Raw genomic sequence first — 18541 nt, 5'->3', positions numbered from 1 at the left:
ATAAACTGTAAAAAAACAATTGTTATGAGAGACAATTTGAGTTGCAAGTAATGCAGTGATCAGCACTCACCACATGATGGGGCAAAACTTCTTTACAACTAAACAAAAGCAACAGTACAAAACTAGAGTGTTTTCTGTTAGTCTAGATTATCCTTAATCCTGACATAGGCTTGTGTCTGCTATGCTGTACCTCAAGATATACCACCAGGTGTCGGGGTAGTATCCATACAATATTAAGCCTGATTTAAGATGGTGGCTCTCAAGATACAATGCAAGCAAGAGTGTATGATATACATGTAATGTATGTACTTGTTTATGTTACTTTTAGCAGTAATAAAGATTCAGTGATTTTTTTTATTGACAATTTTCTACATGTACAAGACATATAGGAGAATCAAAATACTCTAGGTGATGTATCGTACAGACCATACGATATTATGGGCAATAAATGTATGCACAATTGCAATATCTGCACTTATAAGTTAAAAGCTGTATATGCGTAACTCAGTCCATGTGTAAGTAATTAGATTTGTCACACTCTGAACAATGCTCAATGTTCTCATGTGTATGAGTCTGCAAATACATATCTCAAATCTGTTTATATAAAGAATTTAGTACATTTGTAAGAATTAATGAAATTCACCATCAGTGCTTAAAGGTATATGGGGTGTTTAGATAAATATGCCCTAGCAAGAAAAACATCTTTTTCAGCAAAGTTGTTGTTTATTTTAACAAGAAACCGAGGTCTTCAAGTGATCAATCAAGATATTAAGGAATTTAATTGTTATTATTTCTGTCTTTGTTTAATTTTTTATTTTTAGTTTGTATTAGTAATTATCTATATTTTGATGCATTGACCTGTAAATAACTATTTTTAAGGAGAATAGAGTTCTTAGTAAACTGGGTTTGAATATAACTGCTTCCGTTCTTATCATAAGAGAAAGCAAACAGCAAGGAAGAGCATAAAACCAACCCTCTGCCAGTGAAAAATCAGTCACTTAGTCTTACACAGCAGCAAACAATACATGACCAACTTTTAAATGTGGTGAGTGACAGCCTGGAATTTGAATCTATGTAAGCTGATAATTAATTTAGCATTTTGGATCAATAATCCATATAGGCTATTTCACTTTGATTGCCCATATCATTTTTAATTTATTATTATGATTATGATTATGATTATTACTATTGTGTTATTTTTTATCAAATGCTTTTTAACAAAACCTCACAATTACTTGAGTAAGATTGGCTAAACATAACCTTTTAACCATATATATATTTTCTTCTAGCATTAAAAGTAATATGTTATTATAATCCAATTTTTACTGCTGTGTTATAGAAACAATGATTTCCTTCTACATGAGTATTGCAGTTCTGGCAACAACGGCTTTGGCAAAAGGTATTTACTGTAAAGTAAGATATTTTACCTGGGTTTCAATAAAGACACACTGAATGAGAGAGTAACGCAGAAGGCAATCATTCACACAAATAAAAAATAAAATAACATTCAAAAAATTGACTTAAAACAAAAGATAGAAATAATCTTGTAGAAACTTTAATGTTAAATTTACATGAATTTTTTTTTTAATATAAGAAATTAAGGATGTATCTCGCCCCGTGGTACCCCCCCGCCCCCCCTCCTTACCCTGAATTATACATGCCATAGAAAATGGATGTGATGGACAATAAATTAATATAATAAATAATGTTTTCCAGTTGGTGTAAATGTTTTAAAAATGTGTTTCTTTTTTTTTGCTTTTAGATTCAATTGTATGCCATTTTTCAGAATCTCCTGGAAGTCATCATTGTTTCGGAGCTGCAGGACAGCTGCTAATTTTTCATCTGCCATTTAAACCTAACTCTTCACTTTTAATCATGAAGGATGACAAACACTGGATTTTATCAAAAAAATATCAGGGGAAAATAAAATTAAATGAGGAATATGCGGATCAGTCACAAAGCATAAGCAATGAAATGCTTAAGTTAGGTAAAGCTATGAAGAAACACTCAGGCTATTACGTGTTGGAGGAATTCGATCATCGTGGAATATTACTGAAAAATGTGAAAGTGTATTTGAAAGTACAAGGTAAGTTTATTATCATTATTATTATTCATTTGTTTATTTATTTTTTTAAATCAAGATTTTGTTCAATCTCAGGTTTTATAGGTTATGTTATTAACAAAACACTGAATGCACAAATTGTAAAAAATAAAAAAAAATGTTGACGAAGTATTGGTGGCGAATGACTTAAGATAAACAAATGTCAGAAATGAAACTTAATGATGTCTAAGCTTTAATTTGTATCAACAACTACAGCAGCGTACTTGCGGTTACTACTGAAGAATAATTTGAAAAAGAACTAATTTTTAGGTTAAAACTGCTGATTACCACTTTAACATTTAAAATGATTTGCAATATTTATTTTGTTGTTTTAGAAGATATTGAAACATCCATGTACAATGTACTGTGAATTAATATTTAAACAGAAAAGTGGAAAATTGAATAAAAATTCAAAAATAACATACACTGACCAAACAGGATTCATGATTACATTATAATTTTCATCTTAGACTTTCATGACAAAACAAATTAATAGTTTTACATTTTAACAGGATTTAATAATAATGTAATTAGCTATGAGACAACTTAAATTATTAAATAATTCTCATTGTTTTTCTGATTAAAAAAAAGAATAGTTCCTCTGGAACTTTCTTTCTTTCTTTCTTTCTTTCTTTCTTTCTTTCTTTCTTTCTTTCTTTCTTTCTTTCTTTATTCAGCATCTGCTATATGAATCTTTCAGCTCCAGTGTCAAAGCCAACACTGTCTCAAACATGCTGGGCACCAGAACAGATGAATGTCAGCTGCTTCTCTGAGGGAGATGTACAATTAATTTTGACTCTGGACGATCACTTTCTGATACAAAGCAAAGACCAATCCCTGAGCAACTGGACAACTGAGAAATCCATTGTTTCAAAGGTTACCATCAACTTGCATGGGATGCTGACAGGAAACCTTATGTGTCGAGTTTGGAACAATGTCAGCAGAGATGAAACAACTATTCACCTGGTAGCCTGCAAAGGTAGTACATTTGGTTAACAGATTAATATTTTTTTTTGACATATCACTACACACTTTCTTTTCAAGGAATTTAAACAGGTTAAATTAAAGCAGCGGTCCCCAACCTTTTTTGCGCCACTGACCGGTTTATGCCCGACAATATTTTCACGGACTGGCCTGTAAGGTGTCGCGGATAAATACAACAAAATAAAACTAGTACCGGTACCGAAAAAAAAAGATTTATTCATAACACACGTGAAAAGACCCAGGAAAACCGTGTTAACGATAAAAACGATAACAAAATAACGCTGAAAACCGATAAAAACCCTGAAAACCATACATTTCACACCTGAGCCTCAACTCTCGCGGCCCGGTACCAAACAACTCATGGACCGGTACCAGTCCGAGGCCCGGGGGTTCGGGACTGCTGAATTAAAGTATTAAAGCAAACTAAATTAATCACTTCAGCTTTCAAACAGAGTCCTGATATTCAATATTGTTTGACATTTGCTTTTGCATTCTAGGTTCTGTTACAACTTTGACAGTGGCTGTGATCGCAAATGTCATCATGCTCTTTGTCATTGTGATTTTGAGTATGGTTATAAAAAAGTTTTGCAAAAAAAGAAGACCTGCAAAGGCTAATGAGGGTAAGTAAAATAAAATAAAGAAAAGATAAAATAGGAAATATAGTCAGGAAAACGATTATTTAAAGAACATAGTTTCCTTCAAAACACAAAACACTCTTTTTGCTTGCTTTTCTCCCACAGGTAATTTGGATGATGAAATTATCTACACAGATGTTAGAGTGATAAGAGAGGCCAATTGAAACTGCATTTTCTGCACTGAAACCCAATGCAGAAAAATCAACATGATAAAAGTTCCAGCCCTGAACTTGATCTTTAGGTGGATAAGCAGCTATTAAGATAGATGGATGGATCAATAAATACATACTAAAACCAGCATTGAACTCCAGGAAACTATGTTATATATGATTGTTCTGACCTGGGGTTTTTTATTTTATTTTATTTATTTTTTTTTTGCTTTAATGTTGAATTTTGCTTTGTAGTTGATTAAAAAAAGTTCAAATTTTAGCAACCACACACACACACAGAAGATCACTTTTTAAATCACAATATAATTGATATTAGGGCTAACGTTATAGCACTTGAGAGTTTATGCGATTTACGTTGAATTGTGCAGCTATATGACATTTTTACTAAACCTGTATTTGAATGTTTGAAAGTATTTTAGAACTTTTTAGATACTTGGAAAAGGGAGAAAATAATTTTCTTTACCCTAGATCCTGGTTTCTAATTCAATGGCCATTAAAAATGAAGTATGAGTGATGTTTTTATTGAAGGTGTGTAGGATCATTTATTCCTTTATTATTATTTCCTAGATGCTACTATATGTAATGATTCTCAATGACTGTTCAATTTTGTGATTTTACTGCATTTTCCTGTAATTTGTTTCTTTTTCTTTACTGTAGTCACCAGACTTGTACATTGCACTGTTTTCAACCTAAAAGTCAATGTCTCCTGTGCAAATAACTAAACTCCCCAGTGACAGCAATTCTTATGAATGTGAAAATGCTACTTCCCACCACTTAAGGAACTTAAATGCTAAATACTCTGTATATGTGGCCACATCTCATTCTCTTTGATTCTGTCAATGTATCTCATTGCTGTATTCCATCTTTGTAGATGAAAATAAACACCGTAGGTTGTTACTATGGCTTAAGCAGAGAATGGAACAAGCTGTGGTTTGAACACACTCTGGTACGCTTGGTTTTCATGTCTTATATGAAACTTCCTGTTTGTTTCTTTAAAAAATACTGACTATGTTGATGAGTGTACTGAGTGGATGGAAGAAAAAAAAAGATCTATAATGTTATGTTCACTGCATTTCTGAGAAGCACATTACAGAAAAGACCTCTTACTGCACGGCATACATCTGATGCTTTGTTGTTATATTTTTAGGATTTTGTTATCAGTATCAGTAGAATAATAAATATTTGACATTTTTAGATTATGTTTTTAAAACATAATTTACACTTCATGATGTTACTCTCAGTGTAAAAGTCTGCAATGCAACAAGTGAAAAGGTACAATAAGTTTTATGTTCTCATTTCATTCAGTAATCCCCAAATTTACTGCTGTCATACTGTGAGGTATAACATATTGTCTGTTGGACAAAGATATAATTTTTGTAGTTTTAATTCTGTACACAATCCCAATGGATTCTGACTCATATATATTGTTCATATTCTATGCTATCACAGTATGGGCCAAGTCATTTTTAAACGGTTCAAAACTGGCTTAATATTGTATGTCTATACCAAAGTTTAAATCACAGATCTGTTTAGAAAGCTCAAATAACCTTTCTCTAATTAACTGTCACGGCCAGGGGATCAGCAGGCCGCTGACTAGTAGTTCTCTCTCTCTCTCTCTCTCTTGCTCTCTCTCTCGCTCTCTCGCCAGGGCGGAACTCATGGTGGGTTCACGCCCTCGGCCCACGCCCCTCTGAAGAGGAAACACCTGGGCCTCATCAGCGCAGCCAGCATTTAAGCCAGGGAGTGGCTTCTACTCATCGCTGGATCGTTGTGTGTGACTCACGTCAGTGCAGCCCGGCTCTGAGCAAGTTCTCTTTTTCCCTGCGCAAAACCTCTGACGTGTATTTCTTTCTGTACATAGACCCCCTGGACCCGACCCTGCATTCCCCGAGCGGATTCCTTTGTGTGAGTGTCTGGAGAGAGTCAGAAGAAGAGCGAGTGTCTTTTCCCTCCCTGGATTTCCCCGGAGCCTTTTTCCCTGTCACTGCTTTGTATATAGCACTACCCCCTCTGCACTGTTTGTAAATACACCTGGTGGAATTGTAATAAATACTGTGCCTCTGAGTCCTGCGTGTGAGTCCTCCAGCGAACCGTGACATTAACAAATCAATGGTTATGCATTAATTATTATTTTTTGAGAACAGGAACAGTACATTTGTAAGGTACAAATATCAATATCAATCAATATCAATACAATATCCATTTTTCGAGAAAAAAAACATCTACTACCACATACAATATTAAGCATTGTAAAACTAGTCGCTACTAATCAGTAAGATATTAGTTAATACTTTATCGTTTGTAAAGCATAATTATAAAGCATTACTCCTTCTTATTTATCCTTAGCATGTCATTCACAGACATATAAATGATATAAATGTTTAGGCTTGCTAAATAAACCTGTATATAATGATCTAATATATAACACATTTATTCTTTATAAATGGTGGATTAACATAATTTCTAAATAAAGTATTACATCAAGTACAAACAAGTTATTAAGATGCTGTTAATAGTTCTTGGTATCATTTAGAAAGTCTAAGTAAATGATTAATAACTTATTTTGAACCACATTTATGTACATACAGTTTATGAAATGAGCTAGTTGTTTGTGGGTGTGTTGATAGAGGTTTTATAGCTATTTATTTCATATTGTAATTCATGGTTAATTGAGGCAGTTACCTTTTTTTTTTGTTGAATATGGTCAAATCAGAAGCTCTGTCAGAAATGGATGTTGAAGATCTTGTGAACCAGGGCCTCTACTACACGTTCCCAGCATACCCACAGTGTACGTTTAGGTCCGCCAGGTCTGTTTAGCGTCCTACGCCACCACCTGATTCAACTCACCACCAGGTGGTGATCAGTTGACAACTCACCCCTTCTCTTCACCCAAGTGTCCAGAACATCTGCCATGAGCAGTTGGCGTGAAAATGTGAGTAAAAAGGTGACTGAAGAAGAAACACTCAATACATCATGAGAATCCCTCAGAAGCCTAGACCTATGGCAGTTAACAGTTCAGAATACTCAGCCTTCTTGGAGTTCCAGTGAGACCTGTAGAGGCGTGATTAGGGCGTGTTCACCTGATATGGACCTTTCTTCTTTACAAAACATCTCCTGTTTAGTCAGGTTTAATGGAGCATGGACAGGCCACTTTAAGTCACAGTATAGATTTTCAATAATATTCAGGTCTGGGGACTGAGATGGCCTAGTTCCTCTGCAAGTCTTAGTAGATTTTGAGCAGCGTTTAGGGTAGTTGTCTTGTTGAAATATCCAACAAGACAACTACTTCAACTTTGTCACTGATACTTGAACATTGTTCTCAAGAATCTGCTGATATTGACTGGAATCCTTGCGACCTTCAATTTTTACAAGATTCCCACTTTAACAAGATTCCCATTTCCTGCTCTGGCTACACAGCCCCCCAGCACGATGAAACCGCCACCAAATTTTACTGTGGGTAGCGTGTGTTTCTCTTGGAATGCTGTGTTCTGTTTCTGCTATGCATACTGTCTCTTATGTCCAAATAACTCAATTTTCTCAACTCAAGCGACTCTGTTTGTGGCATGTGCGCAGAAAAGGCTTCTTCTGCATTAATCTCCCATACAGAATCTCCTTGTGCAAAAAGCAGTGGATAGTTGAACAATGCGCAGTGACATCATCTGCAGCAAGATGACATTGCAGGTCTTTGGAGCTGATCTGTGGGTTGAGTATGACCGTTCTCACCAACCATCGCCTCTGCTTATCTAAGATTTTTAACTAGAAGTGTGCCTGTCGTCTTCCATTTCCTCCTTCCATGTCCCTCACAGTGGAAACTGACAGCTGACATCTCAGAGATAGCTTTTTGTATCCTTCCCCTAAACCGTGATGTTGAAAAAACTTTGTTTTCAGGTCATTTGAGAGTTGTTTTGAGGCTCCCATGTTGCCACTCTTCAGAGAAGATGCAAAGAGGAGAAAAACTTGCAATTGGCCACCTTAAATACCCTTCCTCATGTTTGGATTCGCCTGTGTATGTAGGTCAAGGGTCAATGAGCTTACCAAACAAATTTTGTACTCCAATAATTAGTGCTAAAAGTATTCAAATCAATAAAATGACATGGGTGCAGGTGCCTAGTTTAGTTATTTAAACTAAACTAGGCACCTGCCTAAAACATCTGTAACCTTTAGCAGTAATTATAAGAGATTTTTGAAATAAAAAAAAGGGCCACATAGAATCGGGCTGAATAACAACAACCCACATTCATCAAGAATCGAATATGGAATTGGATCATATCATATCACTGTCACCAGGTGGGGACAGTGCAATGCACCTGATGGGGTACAATGTTGCTGTTGAGGGGTTGCTGCTGCTCCTACCTCTGAGAGTGCTGGACGACAGGGCTGTGTTGACTGTAGACATTTAAAAAGTCCATAGGAGAGACGGTAGATAAAAAAAACTGTGGGAACTAAACTGAAACCGGAATATTAGGAAGGTAAAAGAAAGGGGTTGTCATGGTAGGGTAGAAATGTAAGAAAATAATCTATACACATAAAACATGCGCACGCACGCACACACACACACACACACACACACACACACACACACACACACACACACACAGAGTGACATTTTATACATTCACCAAAATACTTTATATACTATGGAGAAATGTTTGCATCATAGAATAGAATAGAATAGAATAGAATAGAGTAGAATGCCTTTATTGTCACTATACAGTTGTACAGTGAGATACAGAACGAGGCAGAAAGCTTATTCAATTTTTGAACTCTAGCGATACAATAATTTCGCCACTGTAAAATCAGCATTTTTGTCATATTTGAAAGATAAATTGAATATAATCTGTTTTGTAAGCTAGTTTGCTTTAAAATACAGTGTGTGGGTTTTTTTTAACATCATAATTATAACAATACATGATTATGTGGATATGCATATTAGATAGTTTAAGTGAAATACAAGCTCTCCAGAAAGTTACTTACTTACTTTAAAACAAAATATGTTCCCCAAAATGGTGGGCAGAGCTACAGACTCATGACACCCTTACCCAGTTAGCTAGCGGCTAATAACCATCACTACTTAAGCAGTTAGTAAAAGGACAGGTAACTTTTTGTTGCACTGTTACACACACAGCATTTGTTTTGTTTTAATTCTTCAGTTGCAACAAGACAACTTAACAATGTGTAGTTAAATGTTATTGTTCAGGGGCACAGGCAGGACTGCTTGATTGTAAAAACCCTTGATGTGAAACACAAGAGTTGAATTGCAAATAATGTAATGATCCGTACTAGCCACATGATGGGGCCAAAGTCCCAAACTGGAACTTGGGCCTGGGGCCAAAATTAGACAGTAAAGACTCCAGCCCCACTCTACTGACTAGGGGTGGGTTTTTATAATCGATTTATCGATTAAAATCGATTCTGGCTTGGATTACGTAAAATCGATTCATTAAAATCCTGAATCGATTTTTTAATACAAATTTATTTTGCCCGAAATGCCAGAATCTCTGGTGAAATCTCACAAAATTTCAACAACCACCAAACAGCTAAAACAGTAAATGAGAGCAGGAACATGGATTCTGCACAAAGACTTAAACACACAGCGCAGCCCGCGGATCAGAATCAGTTAGATGTCGAATTTCTCACAGTCGGGGCTGAAAGCCGACAGCCCGCTGATTCTGATCTGTCGGCGGGTCCGCGCTTTGTGTTCACGCCCTTTATGCGCTGATTGTAAAGCTGTTAGTTTGATGTCTCTCCAAACAATATTGACCGAACCAGCAGCAAAAGAAGATCCAAACTACGCTTCACATAAACATCGTCATGTATTCACTCTGACTTTTACTGTTTTGCTTCTACCATGAGGCACAGCTCTCTCTCTCTCTCTCTCTCTCTCTCTCTGTCTGTATGGTTTTCTGCATTATTCGCTTGCTTGTTACTCTACCGTTGTTTACAGCGCTATCGGCCGACTTTTTTTTTTCTTTCCGTTTTATATACTTCCGAAAAGAAAACCTAATTTCTCCCGTTCAATGCTGAACAAATTTAAACTTTTTAAAATTATGCAAAATGCAAAACTCTAAGCCGTGTCTCTAATAAAACCGCTGTAACTTCAGAGGTAATGTTCATATGTTGATTAATGGTTTTCTTTCGTTTTTGATGTACTGCAGAATATTTTTATAAAATCCCAGGCCAGGAAAAATCACCTTCATGTGTTTCTGTGTTTTATCTTCAGCTACTTTGACACAAAGGCATCTGCTGTGACGCTCACACCTTTGATAAAGTCTTGCGTGTGTCAGCTTCCTTTTTATAGATACAAAAATATGTAAATGTACTAATCTGAATTATAATATTTCTGACTGTCAAAATTTCCCATATTCAAATCGAAGTGAATCGAATCGAATCGAATTAAATCGAATCGTGGATCGAATCGATTCTGGACCTTGTGAATCGGAATTGAATCGATTCTAGAAATCAGTGACGATACCCAGCCCTACTACTGACATGGTATGCAAATTTATAAGAACTCCCTGAACTACCAGAGCTTTTTCTCTCCAGTTTTACTTCTTTTACTTTTCTTTTTTGTTCTTTCTTTGTGTCTTAAAATATACACGAGTCAGTTAGTGTATCTTCAGCAAAGACACTTAAAATAGAAAGCGCTGTGGTTTTAGCGTAATCTGGTTTTAACATCCCACATTAAGGAGTTAACTCTTTTCACAAACTCTCATAATGCGGTGTATGTTGACATCATCTACATTGCAAGGCCGTAAATGAAAAAGAAAAATGGATAAGTAATTTAATGGTATGTCTACAAAGATCCAGACTTTGTGGACCATTCTGACTTTTTAGCCTGCAATGTCAGACAGTCAGATTTATATTGTTTTTACTGAGAATGTCTTATATCTTAGAGTGATGTAATGGGATGCTTGTTCCTGTACACCATTATAACACTGGTCCGGGATCAACTTTGCAACTGACAAATCATGATGTTGTGATGTCATAGGTTTGCAATGTGGGGAAAAAGAAAAAAAAATACTCTTGTTTATTTAAAACTCTGTCCTGAAACAAATAGTAAGCATTTCAGTTGCTTTGGTTTATTTAATAATTTATGCAATATAATAAGTATGTTATCAAGTTACGTTTTCATGTTGATTTTCTAGTGACAGTTTTTAATAATTTATTATCCATCCATCCATCCATCCATTTTCTTCCGCTTATCCGGGGCCAGGTCGCGGGGGCAGCAGCCCAAGCAGAGAAGCCCAGACCTCCCTCTCCCCAGCCACCTCCTCCAGCTTATCAGGGGGAACACCAAGGCGTTCCCAGGCCAGCCGAGAGATATAATCTCTCCAGCGTGTCCTGGGTCTGCCCCGGGGCCTCCTCCCGTTGGGACATGCCCGGAAAACCTTGCCCAGGAGGCGCCCAGGGGGCATCCTTGTCAGATGCCCGAACCACCTCAACTGGCTCCTTTCGATGTGGAGGAGCAGCATTATATAATGCTAAATAAATCCTCAGACAACACTGACAGCACTGGTCAGTTGCAATGCTGATCTTGGACCAATCTTGTTATGAAGACGTAGGAACAATACTAACACAGGATATCAGATCTTGCTTTGTACGTACTGTAAAACATACCTTTGAACAGTCTTTCCTGTGAATTATTATTAACAGTTTAATTTGGAGATGATTTCTGTGCCTCTAAACTTGTACTCAATACAGCAGCTTGAAAATGCATATTTATAAAATGTATAGGTCTAAATTAGCCAGCTACTACAGTATATGTACATATTTGTACAAGTACAGAAAAAAATATGACACAGAACTAAGTGCCTTAGTATGACATCAGTGACTTTAAATAGATGGTTACTCATTTCTGTCCAAACCAAAACACCATAGCTTGTCCCGCCCTGCTGCCACAGAGAAGGACTTCTGCTGCAGGTCAGTAGTGCTAAACTTATGTCTCAAAAAAATGTAGTGAAAACAACTGTGCTTCGAAAAAAACAACAAAGAATTCTAAAATTAAAAAAAAAAAAAACAACCTTGAAAATTCATGCAAGGAATCTTTTACAACTTCCTATGTCCTCATGTTCTTGCCTTCTATTTTGGAACCACATATTAGTTGTGTTATGTCATATGTGCAGTAGAAACAATATTCTAATTGTATCTCAACAGAAAATGATTTTGAGCTACATGATCATCACAGCTCCAGCAATCATTGCTGTGGCACAAGGTACGCTTCAATTATTTGTGTAGATGAAAAATTAATACAGCTTTTCAATTAATTCACAAAAGCATTTAAATATTTGATTGTATTATTCATTGTGTGGTCTGATGTCATAAAAGCATACATAACTATATATATATATATATTAAATCCTATATAACATTACATTAGATAATGGTGTCATTAGTCGTTGTATTGACAAAGTCATTAAAACGTCATTTTTGAGATGTGTTAGTAACTGTAAAAATAAACCATATGGTTTTATTTGGAGTGAAAATGAGTGACAATGGTTAATTTCTCCTTTTCTTAATTTTTTCATTAGGGTCTTTGATATGCAATCTAACTGAACCTCGACCCCAGACGTGTTTTGGATTTTTAGGAGAACCACTCATTTTTTACTTACCTACTATTCCGCATACAAGGACAAGGTTGACAAAGAATAAAGATGTAATTTTAAGATTAAAAAATAATTCATTAGTTAATATAAATGAAAACTTCAAGAATCGTACATTCTTTGGAAATGGAATATTCAATCTAACAAAAGCAACAAAAAATGACTCTGGAGAGTACACGATGGAACAATACGATTCTACTGACGGTGTATTATCGCACACAGTTAACATCTATCTGGATATACTAGGTAAAACCAAACAATCACTATCTTCAAATAACATATGTGCAATAGTAAAATAAATATCAGAATGTGTTATGAAGCTAAAAACAGAGGGAAAAAGAACTTTTCAATCCAAGCACTGTATGTCTGAAAGGTCACAAAATTCAAAACCTGCAGGTTTTTTTAGTCGGTTTTGCAGGTACAGTGGGGCAAAAAAGTATTTAGTCAGCCACCGATTGTGCAAGTTCCCCCACTTAAAATGATGACAGAGGTCAGTAATTTGCACCAGAGGTACACTTCAACTGTGAGAGACAGAATGTGAAAAAAAAAAATCCATGAATTCACATGGTAGGATTTGTAAAGAATTTATTCGTAAATCAAGGTGGAAAATAAGTATTTGGTCAATAACAAAAATACAACTCAATACTTTGTAACATAACCTTTGTTGGCAATAACAGAGGTCAAACGTTTACTATAGGTCTTTACCAGGTTTGCACACACAGTAGCTGGTATTTTGGCCCATTCCTCCATGCAGATCTTCTCAAGAGCAGTGATGTTTTGGGGCTGTCGCCGAGCAACACGGACTTTCAACTCCCGCCACAGATTTTCTATGGGGTTGAGGTCTGGAGACTGGCTAGGCCACTCCAGGACTTTCAAATGCTTCTTACGGAGCCACTCCTTTGTTGCCCGGGCGGTGTGTTTTGGATCATTGTCATGTTGGAAGACCCAGCCTCGTTTCATCTTCAAAGTTCTCACTGATGGAAGGAGGTTTTGGCTCAAAATCTCACGATACTTGGCCCCATTCATTCTGTCCTTAACACGGATCTGTCGTCCTGTCCCCTTGGCAGAAAAACAGCCCCATAGCATGATGTTTTCACCCCCATGCTTCACAGTAGGTATGGTGTTCTTGGGATGCAACTCAGTATTCTTCTTCCTCCAAACACGACGAGTTGAGTTTATACCAAAAAGTTCTACTTTGGTTTCATCTGACCACATGACATTCTCCCAATCCTCTGCTGTATCATCCATGTGCTCTCTGGCAAACTTCAGACGGGCCTGGACATGCACTGGCTTCAGCAGCGGAACACGTCTGGCACTGCAGGATTTGATTCCCTGCCGTTGTAGTGTGTTACTGATGGTGACCTTTGTTACTTTGGTCCCAGCTCTCTGCAGGTCATTCACCAGGTCCCCCCGTGTGGTTCTGGGATCTTTGCTCACCGTTCTCATGATCATTTTGACCCCACGGGATGAGATCTTGCGTGGAGCCCCAGATCGAGGGAGATTATCAGTGGTCTTGTATGTCTTCCATTTTCTGATGATTGCTCCCACAGTTGATTTTTTCACACCAAGCTGCTTGCCTATTGTAGATTCACTCTTCCCAGTCTGGTGCAGGTCTACAATTCTTTTCCTGGTGTCCTTCAACAGCTCTTTGGTCTTGGCCATGGCGGAGTTTGGAGTCTGACTGGTTGAGGCTGTGGACAGGTGTCTTTTATACAGATGATGAGGTCAAACAGGTGCCATTCATACAGGTAACGAGTGGGGGACAGAAAAGCTTCTTACAGAAGACGTTACAGGTCTGTGAGAGCAGGGATTTTCCTTGTTTGAGGTGACCAAATACTTATTTTCCACCCTGATTTACAAATAAATTCTTTACAAATCCTACCATGTGAATTCATGGATTTTTTTTTCACATTCTGTCTCTCACAGTTGAAGTGTACCTCTGGTGCAAATTACTGACCTCTGTCATCATTTTAAGTGGGGGAACTTGCACAATCGGTGGCTGACTAAATACTTTTTTGCCCCACTGTACATACGAGTTTCAGGATTATAATTATAGTATTTATTACATATTTTTCTATTTCATTACAATTGCCAGTAATGTATTATAAAAGAGTTAAAATTATTATCAAATCAAATTAGTGTTCATATTCATACACATTTCCAAAATAAATACTTATATAAAGGCTTCAGAAACAGATAACAGGTTGTAGAGCTGTTAATGTCATGTTGTAATTGTTGTTGCATATATATGTGACTGCGTGTTTGTGTTGTCACCAGACCTCCTGACAGTCAGCTGCTCCTCTGAACAATATGACCTGGAGTTCATTTTCTCTTTGGACACTAACGTGTTGATACAGACACGAGCAAAGAGTCCAGAAAAACAGAGCATTTCAAATGCTACCATGAGCTTACATGGGCAACTGATGGGAAAGCTGATGTGTATGATTGTCCAAAACAATGTCAGCAGAGAACAAACCACCATTCATCTTACAGGCTGTTCAGGTATTACAGTTGGGTTTTTTTTTTAGTTCTTTTGTTTAGTGTTTACTACTACTACTACTACTACTAATAATAATAATAAATCTCATTGCTAAAGAGGGTTTAGAGTTTGAAGCATAAATAGAAGTAAAACGTTTGTTCTAATTTTTTTTCTGTACATTACCACAATGAATTTTAAATGAAACAGCTCTGATGCAGTTAAAGTGCAGACTTTCAGCTTTAATTCAGTGGGTTAAACAAATCTGCCAAACTGTAGATTTTGCCGCTGTAGTGATTTCTTGGATGTTTTTTTTTCTGTTTTCTCAGCTGGCAGCTTTTGAGCTGCATGGAGAGCTTCTTTTGTTGTTGTTTACAGTGAAATCTTCTAAATGCAAGCACCACACCTCAGATCAACTTCAGTCCTTTTATCTTCTTAATTGATAATGACATAACAAAGGAATTGCCCACACTTGCCCAAGAAATAGCCTCTGAGTCAGTTGTCCAACTACTTTTTGTCCCTTTAAAAAAAGGGTGGCACGTGTTAAGGAACTGAAACTCTTAAACCCTCCATCCAATTTGTATGTGTATAACCTCAAATACAAGCTGAGTGTCTACAAATTCTGTCTATGTCCATCATATAACTCTAATTGGAAGTGTTTTAGTAAACAGGTAAAAAAACAAAAACTTGTGTCAATGTCCAAATATATATGGACCTAACTGTATGTGTGACTTGAGGTAATTGTAGCCCTTTAAACTATATCTGCATCTACAAGAATGTATTATCTCAATATATTCTTCTTAATGATTTTATTTTCTAGGTAAGTCTTCCCTCTGCGTTGTGACTGTGGCTGTGGTTGGAGGTGTTGCCATTCTGCTTATTTTGGCTATGTTCTTTGGTACTCGGCATTTCAAAAACACAACTGGTATCACGACTGTTAATGAAGGTAAGATTTGCTATAGATGTTAAATTAACTCTACTGCCTTTGTCAGTTCAGTCTCATTGAGTACCACACTAAAATTACACAAAGATTTCCCAAATTAATATAAAACAATGCTGGTGTTTCGACATTCCTGAAAATAATTTTGGAAAACATGAAATTCATCTAGTTAAGTAAGTTATTCACCTTACAGTTAGAGCCATGGCTTGTTGCCCAAAGACACAGTTTTTGTTGTTTTGTCTCTGTATACCACAACAATGTATTTTAAATAAAGTAATCAATATGTGATTGAAATACAGTCTGTGGTGGTGAGGAAGACTGCCAAGATGGTATTTGGTTTAATTATTGAACAGAGGGAAGAAGACAAGGAGATTTGGTGTTGGAATGAGTAAGCACCAGAAAGTACAAGGCTGGGAAGAAAAAGTCAAAAGGTCAGGAGCACTTGGCATCTAGTGTACAGCGAAGAGAGAGGTGACAAAGGAAAAAGGCTTAAACTGACGTGTATGTGAGGCTGGATACTGAAGAAGGAGGAAATGCCTTGTATTGACTTGTTATTTAAAAAAAATGAGTGAGTAAATACTACAGTGAGTATTTTAAGGACCACCTTCAGAGAGGAAGGCCTCAAATGGAGTGAAGATAGTGAAAAAGGAAGTGCAAAGGATCTGTACAGAAGCGTTGAACTCCAGATTACATACCTGTGAAGATATGATACAAGATACAGGGAAGATACTTGCAAAACAGACTCAACCATTCCCTGAAGCTGTGGGAAGGTTTTTTTTTAACATTAGGTTAAGAATGGATAAGGGAGTCATATGTTAATGGGATAGTTTTGATAGAGAAGTATAGAGAAGGCCAGAAGGAGTTGCACTGTGCCTGGGTGGAGAAGAGAAAACAGGGCACTATATGAGGAAGAAGAGTGTCCAAGAACTATATGAGGGTGGTGCAGGACATGTATGAAGACAGTGAGACAGTAGTGTAGTGTGAGGAAGGAGGTCAAGGTGGGGGTGGGAATTACATGAGGGATCTCAAAGAGCCTCTGAGGTGGAGGTATGCATGGCAAGAAGAAGAATGGCATTGCTGAGCCAGCCAGTGAAATCCTTTTTTTAAAGAATGTACCAGTTTACTGACTTCTAAAGTTCTCCTAAAGTTTTGATGGCCTGCATCAATTTGGGTCTTTGGGATGCAATCTAACATCAGGGTTCAATAGATCCAACTCATAAACAGCTAATGCAACACTTTTGTTAAATTCCCTAAGTCTGGAATTCAATCATATTTTGGTTGTTTCTTTCAGAATCCATTGCAGTGGTGCACATAGCACAAACTAAACTGAATCTGACAGTATCCTAACATTATTGTTACTAGTCCTTCATATATAATTGTAAAATCTTTTGACTACCTAAAAAATCAATTTCTGTTTCTATGTGTTTCAGGTGATGCTGAAGATGACATCATCTACTCAGATGTTAAAGTGAAACAGCGTACAAGAAAAGCAACACCACGTTCAAATCAAGATGCAAGTTAGCTTTCCCCTAATACATTCTGACCTAGCACCAGTCTTAAACCTGTTCATGCCAAGTTTCAGTTAGAAGCTCTCACCAACATCTTACATATAACACTGGAGATTAAAAAAGCTGTGGTCATTAGTGTTTGTTTTATAGCAGATAACAGCAAAGCAGAGTCAAGAATCAACCATCATCTCATAGCTTGAACATTTTAGCTAATATTCACTGTGTCTGTCATGTAAAACAATGAAACCATGCTAACTTAGTTGCACAGCACACGCTGAGAAAGTGCATACTATACATGTATCTTGCATAACACTGGCCTGATTTTACTATTAGGAATCATAGCAGATATCAAAATGCCCACTTATTCTATGTAACAATACAAAAAACATGAAAGGCTCACGCTAGAAATACTGCTCCTGTTACAATTTGTTATTTTAGTCATGTATTCTCAGTGCATACAGCTTTGTGCCTGCAGCTTAGAGTCTCAGTATTATATGTCATGTTTTGTGATCATGTGACATTTTGAAAGTATAATAAAACTTGTGTTTTCCTCGTGTTCCACACAATTCATTCTCAATCAGCATACTTTATTAATCCCAGTTTTAATCCCAAAATTCTCAATGTTGCATTTATTTTCTGTGTTTTGCAGTACAAACTATAAACCAAAGCCAGGCATAAAGTGGAAATAGACAAGAGTGTAATAAACTCACCCTGTAACTTGTGAACAAGAATTATTGTTTTCTTTTATAATCAAATCAAATCACTTTTATTGTCACATCACATTATTGGCACACTGGTACAGCACATGTGAGAGAAATTCTTGTGTCCAAGCTTCACAAACAACAGTGGTGTGCAAAATACAAGAAAAATAAGAAACAAAGCAAAGTATAAGAATAGGAATATGAGAATTTTAAGAATAAATATATGTACAAATATAAGAATGTATGAACATTATTAAATATGTATACCAAATATATATGTATGCGTGTGTATATATACATATATATATAACATATAGAGAAGTCAGCAGTATGAATATTGTGCAAAAGAAATTGCATTTATGTGCAATATGGAGTGCATAGAAATGAATGATTTACAACTGACATGTGTTCTTCTCAAAGCACTGA

At 36.5% G+C, this 18541-nt stretch overlaps 2 protein-coding genes across 2 annotated transcripts in view; both read left to right on the top strand.

Annotated features, from left to right (window-relative positions):
- Positions 1–18541, top strand: part of LOC146510230 (uncharacterized) — a 65565-nt gene that overhangs the window by 33798 nt on the left and 13226 nt on the right. The gene's annotated exons all lie outside the window — the stretch shown is intronic.
- On the top strand, positions 1695–18403 carry LOC146510231 (uncharacterized). The gene is made up of 7 exons (XM_085175450.1): positions 1695–2086; positions 2802–3092; positions 3583–3705; positions 3826–3857; positions 14728–15000; positions 15792–15912; positions 17337–18403. The coding sequence occupies exons 1-7, from the start codon at positions 1876–1878 to the stop codon at positions 17426–17428; spliced, it is 1143 nt and encodes a 380-aa protein (XP_085031576.1). The 5' UTR covers positions 1695–1875; the 3' UTR covers positions 17429–18403.

Source organism: Neolamprologus multifasciatus, chromosome 10 (genome assembly GCF_963576455.1).
Source record: "Neolamprologus multifasciatus chromosome 10, fNeoMul1.2, whole genome shotgun sequence".
Taxonomy (NCBI): domain Eukaryota; kingdom Metazoa; phylum Chordata; class Actinopteri; order Cichliformes; family Cichlidae; genus Neolamprologus; species Neolamprologus multifasciatus.
This window is presented reverse-complemented; position numbering and strand designations above follow the sequence as displayed.

Excerpts from the sequence above, each read along its gene's own strand:
- LOC146510231 (XM_085175450.1), top strand. The coding sequence starts at position 1,876 with ATGAAGGATGACAAACACTGGATTTTATCAAAAAAATATCAGGGGAAA. Across the intron at positions 3,093-3,582 it reads CTGCAAAGGTAGTACATTTG|GTTCTGTTACAACTTTGACA; the intron begins GTTAACAGATTA and ends TTTGCATTCTAG. Across the intron at positions 3,706-3,825 it reads ACCTGCAAAGGCTAATGAGG|GTAATTTGGATGATGAAATT; the intron begins GTAAGTAAAATA and ends TTTCTCCCACAG.